At 49.5% G+C, this 6,382-nt stretch overlaps 2 protein-coding genes across 2 annotated transcripts in view; one reads left to right on the plus strand and one right to left on the minus strand.

Moving 5' to 3' along the window:
• The window catches only part of TVP23A (trans-golgi network vesicle protein 23 homolog A (S. cerevisiae)), a 54,770-nt gene extending 49,580 nt beyond the window's left edge, over nt 1-5,190 (plus strand). The window contains exons 6-8 of the mRNA XM_011988125.1: nt 48-176; nt 1,553-1,612; nt 2,396-5,190. Of these exons, the coding sequence (XP_011843515.1) occupies nt 48-176; nt 1,553-1,612 (189 nt within the window). The 3' untranslated portion in view covers nt 2,396-5,190. The remainder of the gene's footprint in view (nt 1-47; nt 177-1,552; nt 1,613-2,395) is intronic.
• The window catches only part of NUBP1 (nucleotide binding protein 1), a 45,417-nt gene continuing 41,557 nt past the window's right edge, over nt 2,523-6,382 (minus strand). The window contains exons 9-10 of the mRNA XM_011988133.1: nt 3,837-3,920; nt 2,523-2,832 (exon numbers count right to left, since the gene is read on the minus strand). Of these exons, the coding sequence (XP_011843523.1) occupies nt 2,774-2,832; nt 3,837-3,920 (143 nt within the window). The 3' untranslated portion in view covers nt 2,523-2,773. The remainder of the gene's footprint in view (nt 2,833-3,836; nt 3,921-6,382) is intronic.

A 6,382-nucleotide genomic window follows, 5' to 3' on the forward strand; every position in this document is an offset into this window, starting at 1 on the left:
AAAAAAAAAAAAAGACAGTGACCTTTGCTTTCTTTGTCTGAGTGCAGGCTCTCGTGGTTGCTGGGATCTCTCTCCAAGTTGCAAACCTGTATGGCTACATCCTTTGTAAGATGGGAGGCAACAGTGACATTAGCAAGGTCACAGCCAGTTTCCTGTCCCAGACAGTGTTCCAGACGGTGAGTAACTGAGGTCTTACTCCTGGACCACTCCTCTCCAGGTAGTCAAAATCAAGGTGGCCTGCTGGCAACTGCGGTTTATAATGTAACATATCAGCCAGGCTGCCATTGTTTTATTGTTTATTTATTTTTTGGGAGGAAGGATCTTGCTCTGTCACCCAGGCTAGAGTGCAGTGGTGTGATCATGGCCCACTGCAAATTCCATCTCCCGGGCTCAAGCAATCCTCCCACCTCAGCCTCTCGAGTAACTGGGACTACAGGTGTGTACCACCATGCCCGGCTAAGTTTTTAATTTTTAAAAAATTATTAATTATTTTTGTAGAGGCAAAGTTTTGCCGTGTTGCCCAGGCTGGTCTTGAACTCCTGAGCTCAAGCAACCCGCCTGCCTTGGCCTCCCAAAGTGCTGGGATTACAGCTGTGAGCCACTGTGCTGGCAGTTTTGCTTTTTAATTGTAAGATTTACATAAAATGTAGCCTTTTAACCATTTTAAAGTGTATTGTTCTGTGGCATTAAGTATAACCACCTTGTTGTGCAACCTTCACCCCACCCAGCTCCAGAACTGCTTTCATCTTGCAAAATTTAAGCTCAGTACCTGTAAAACATTAACTCCCCCTTCTCCTTGCCTCCTGGCCCTAGCAACCAGCATTCTGCTCTCTAAGTCTGTTGGTTTGACAGCCCTAGGGACCTCCTGTTAAGTGCAATTATAGTTTTTGTCCTTTTGTGACTGCCATTGTTTTCAGTGATTTTTAAAACTATAGAATTAAGAGTCACAAATGGTTTTTCCATTTTTATTATTATTATTATTGTTCTTTTTTGAGATGGGAGTTTCCCTCTGCTCCCAGGCCGGAGTGCAGTGGCATGATCTTGGCTCACTGCAACCTCCGCCTCCCGGGTCAAGTGATTCTCCTGCCTCAGCCTCCCGAGTAGCTGGGATTACAGGTGCACACCACCATGCCTGGCTAATTTTTGTATTTATAGAAGAGACAGGGTCTTGCCATGTTGACCAGGCTGGTCTCAAATTCCTGGCCTCAAGTGATCTGCCTGCCTTGACCTCCCAAAGTGCTGGGATTACAGGCATGAACTACCATGCCCGGCTTGTTTTTTTTTTTGTTTTGTTTTGTTTTGTTTTGTTTTTTTTTAAACTTAACAGATATTTCTAAAAGTGAGAGATAGGAGGTCTTTGAAATTTGACCAGGTTCATCCTGAAATGGTTTGAACCATCTTAAATTTGAACAGTGCTGCTTTATGCCAAGACATCAAGCAACCAATTCCGCAGGTTTTCTGTACTTTGTGGGTTTTCTCTGGCCTTGCATCAGCAGGACTGCCCCAGTCGCGTGTAAGGACAGAAAACCATGGTTGACTTTTCCCCTTGCAGGCCTGCCCAGGTGACTTTCAGAAGCCGGGCCTTGAGGGGCTGGAGATTCACCAGCATTAGGTGAGAAATGGATCGTGGCACCCGTGTGGAGGGGCTGGGAAATTCTGAAAAATGCAGCTCTTGAGGCACAGGGCCCAGGGTTTGGGTGGGCTTCCCCTGTTCCCTGGGGTGGCCTGGTACGTGATCAGGCAAGAAGCAGACTGGGCAATGGGCCTGCCCTGGGCTTTGCAGCCTCATAGCTCTTGGAGTGAGGAGCTGGGGGGGTGGTGGTGGGGTGTGAGGTCACACCTTCCTCACACTGAACATGTGCAAATCTGACCATATGTGTGGTCCTAGGGAAGGGTGGGGAGGGAAAGAACAAGGGGATTTGTTCTTGTTTCCCACCCACCCACTTTTATGTCCCAGAGTGGAGAGAAAACAGGAATTTACTCTTCTTCCAGCTGGTCTCAGATCCTGTGTGTCTCAAAGAGAGCAAGCACCTCATGGCAGTGAGGATGACTGTAGAGTTTACATCTGTCTCTCTTTTTTCTATAATTTAAAAGCCTGAATATTGGTTTGCATGACACTGGACATTACTGGATATACTGTGCACATATTACTACACAGGGTGTATACACAGACCCCAAATTCTGTCTTAGTGGGTGATTCAAGGACTCTTCAAGGGCTTTTTGATTTGACCCAGCTGCGCCACATGCAGTGATTTTAGAACAAACCCCAGCGTGAGCTCTGTCGCTTTTAGATTTTTCCTCAGTCTGAAGAAGAGCGTTTGGACTGTGCTGTTTGAAAACATGCCTGTGTGTTCTGCAGTGAAGCCGCACACTCACCCCTTTGGTTCTTTTCTAGGCTTTCTTATCTTCAGAGGCAGACATGGCTTAAATGGGAGTTTCTACAATCGACTAAGCTTCCGACACAGCAGAATCCCATGGTTCCACAACCCATTTGTTTTTTACGTGAAACAGGCCTCGGGGGAGAGGTTTGAGGAGGGGGTTTTATTCTTAAAACGGCATATTTGTAGAGAATGCCCTTTATATATGTTCTAAGGAAAAGTGTACAAATACTCGATGATTAAAGTGTCTCTGCGAAAGTGGCTTTGGACTACGCCAGCATCTGGTTCCTTTTTGCTGTGACCCACCCCGTTCCGGAGCTGGTCGGGTCTGGCTGGACGTCCTGCCCAGGGAGTACCTCACTTGGTAACTGCTTGGTTCTGAACATTCTCTCATTTCAGGAATTGATGAGGTTCTCTTCTTCTGACTGACGGAGATCACAAAACTCTTGGATTCCTGGAAAACAAGACGACAGGCATAGAGTGCTAAGAATTGTCCACCCCTGGACAGCCCCGTCCTGTGCTGGGGAGGGCCGTGTCTTGACAGGGCTGGAATCCTCTGGCAAGTTCCATAAAAAGCCCTGTCTGTGATGCCCTGAGTCTTTGAAAGTGACCGGAATACCTCACACTGCCCATCAGAGTCATAACCAATGGCTGAGGCCTTCCTCGGCCCATCTGTAGATGGAGGATTCTGGGAATGCTGTTTCCTTACCCTCAACATCATTTTTCTAGGCAAGTAAAACCCAGCCACAAACTTGGAGACTGCAGCTTTAAAAAACACGGACACCTCTGCCTTCACTCTGGGGCCGCTGATGGCTGCCAGTGGCTGCACATGGGTTTGGTCTGGCTAACCAAAGTTTTTATTTCTATTTTTTTAAGACACGGTCTCACTCTGTTGCCCAGGCTGGAGTGCAGTGGCACGATCTCGGCCCACTGCAACCTCTGCCTCCCAGGTTCAAGCTATTCTCCTGCCTCAGCCTCCTGAGTAGCTGGGACTACAGGCGAGCGCCACCACACCTGCTAATTTTCATATTTTTAGCAGAGACAGTGTTTCTCCATGTTAGCCAGGCTGGTCTCGAACTCCTGACCAGCCTCAAGTGATCTGCCTGCCTTCTCCACCCAAAGTGCTGGGATTCCCAGTGGGAGCCACCGCACCTGGCCTGTTGTTTTGTTTTTATCAGTTACTTTTTTAAATGAATTACTTTATCGCTTTATTGGGATGTATTTCCTAAGCCATAAATTTCACCCTCACCGTGTTTTTTAAACTACGAATTAATTAACTATACTCACACATTGAGAGATTTCTCATGGACTCCTGGCTTCCTGGGCTATGGAGCCCACTCTGTGGTCATTGCAGACCCCACCACCCACCCGTCCTTCCACACCCCCCATACCCTTGGTTCCTTTATGTTGCTTCCTGCCCCACAGGCATCTGCATTTAGTACTCATGGAAATACTTACTCTGAATTATACTTCTGTAGGCTAATGTGGCTGGGGAATCTGGGGCGTCAATGAAGAAGGACTGGCCTTTGTCACAATTCTTACCTTAAAAGAAACAAATGGAAGACAATTCAGTCCAAGAGGAAAACAGAGTGGCCACAAGATCTTGGGGCTCCTTCTGTGCTGGTGACAATGGGAATATTTTGAGTCCCCTTCACTTGTAATGAAGAACAATGTAGAAAAGGCCACTGGGGTCTCTGGGACCTTCCTTCCAGCAGGGTCCCCAGCCAGCATTTCAGCGTGGCTAAATAATCAGGTGGTGTACAGAAAATGCAGGTTCCAGGGCCCTACAGAGAACTGATTCAGCAGCTTCCAGATGGGCCCAGGAGTGTGCATTTTAAGAGATTAGCTTTTGAGCAAAAGGATCATGAATGCACATGATTAAAAAAAGTACAGAATACAAAAGGATATGGCATGAAAGGCCAAGTCCAAAGAGGGCTACTAGTGTTCTAGGTGTCTTTCCAGAAAGATTATGCACATATAAATGTGCACATTCACAAGTGTGCACACACACATACACACACTCATATACCTAAAATACAAGTGGGAGCACATGACACACACATTCTGCCCACTGCTTTGTCTGTGTATAATTTTATCTTCCAGGTTATCTGTGCTGGTGTCCATCCGTCTGCTAGTCTTTCCCTGCCATGTGGCCATTGTTCCAGTCCCCTCCTATGCACACCCAGGTTTCTCTAGGACCATGTTATCCCAGAGCCAGGAGGACAGGACACAGGGGCCTTGGAGTCACTGGGGGTGTTCTCGCCCTCAGTCTGCCCTACCAGCCCCCAGTTGTGGGTGGACCTGCCATCAGCTTGCTCTCCCCACTCTCCAGGCCCTGAGCTGCCGGAGAAACAGGGCCAAGTGACTGCACTGCCCATGTCCGGTCACCAGCTTCAGGTGAACCCCAGGAGGAGTTCCTACCTTGCACCTACCATTTCCTCAACTTCACTACTGTGCTGCCGTGTGGGACAGGGAAGTCCAAGTCGGGGAAGAAGCCTGTGGGGAGAGGGTGGTGGGAGATGGGGAGCCCAGATGGCCCAGTGAGGCAGGAAAATAGGGTCTGGAGGCAGGGAACATAAGGCCAATTCGCACTTGAGCCGTAACAGGAAATGTCCTCTCCATAGGACGTACGCCATAAGTGACTCTGTAACTTTACTTCACCCTCTTCGTTTATATAGGACGTACCCCAAGTAGAGGATATTTAAACACAAAAACTCTGTAATGGGGCCTTTGAGCCCCTATTCTCAGGCCCATTCCCTTCCCACACTGTGGAGTTTACTTTCATTTTCAATAAATCCTTTCATGCCTTCCTCGCTTTGTGCGTTTTGTCCAGTATTTTGTTCCAGGCGCCAAGAACCTGGACACCCTCTGGAACTTACTAGGGAGGCCCCTGAGTGCACGTTCGCTGGGCCAGACTTGGGAGGCTGGGGATCCCAGAATAGTCATGCTGGGGGTACTTTCTGTCCCTGATTTTCACCCAGGTCTCCCTTCCCCAGAGGGCTCCCCAGCCCCCAACACACAAATATGCTCTAGTGTTTTCCCATCCTAACTGCATTTCCCCCTGGGCTCCCACCTCTCCGAGAACGGGCATCATCATCAGAACAGCTGGTGTGAGCACAGCCCTGTTCCAAGAGATCCCAGGTATCCTCTCTCTACCCTGGCAGATCCCTCACTAGGCACCACTGTCACCTGCATTTTACACACGGGGCCATCGAGGCTGAGAGGGGAAATGACTAGCCGAAGTCCCACAGCTAGTGGTGGCGAAGCAGGGATCTGAGGCCAGCCCTTCCTGTGATCCTCAGCACACGGGGGCCAGGACCCACAGCACCAGAGCGCTGGCATCTGCAACTTTGCCACCATGTCCCCAGAGGGGACTGAAGTGCTGTCCTCGTGTCCTCCTGTCTGCTCCTAGGAAGGTGGCTTTGCCCCCACTCTGTCCCCAGTGACCTTGCCAGATGCGTGTCTGTCGCTTGGCCCTCACGCTCCACCCTCTTGGGTGTGTGACAGTGTTAACCACCCCTTCCTTTCTGGCACTCCCTGGCCTTACTATCTGTGGTTTCCCCTCGAGGTGAGGTTCTGCAATGTGCCATCTGACACACAGGACCAGGCCCACTGGAAGGCACTTAATGCTCTCAGTTCAGAACGAGCCCCGCAGCTGTCACTGTCCTCTGCTTTGAAATTAGCTCTTGTGAACCACCTGGAACTTTGCTTCTTTGTGAAAAGTGGCCCTGAAAGGAAAGACCAGGGCCGATGCCAGGGCTCAGTGTGAGGGAGGTGGGAAGATGGAGGTTGGTGGCTCTTTGGAAGAAAAGCCACATCAGGATCCAATAGAGGGCCCCAAGGTCACTTCCTGATCTGTCAGACAATGGCAATGGCAGGCCTGTGGCTGGGCCCATGGACATATTTGGGTGGGTCAGCAAGCAAGCATGCCATTGTTTTTTTTGGAGACACGGTCTTGCTCTGTTACCCAGGCCGGAGTGCAGTGGTGTGATCAGGGCTCACTG

Source organism: Mandrillus leucophaeus, unplaced genomic scaffold, assembly GCF_000951045.1.
Source record: "Mandrillus leucophaeus isolate KB7577 unplaced genomic scaffold, Mleu.le_1.0 Scaffold323, whole genome shotgun sequence".
Classification (NCBI taxonomy): Eukaryota; Metazoa; Chordata; class Mammalia; order Primates; family Cercopithecidae; genus Mandrillus; species Mandrillus leucophaeus.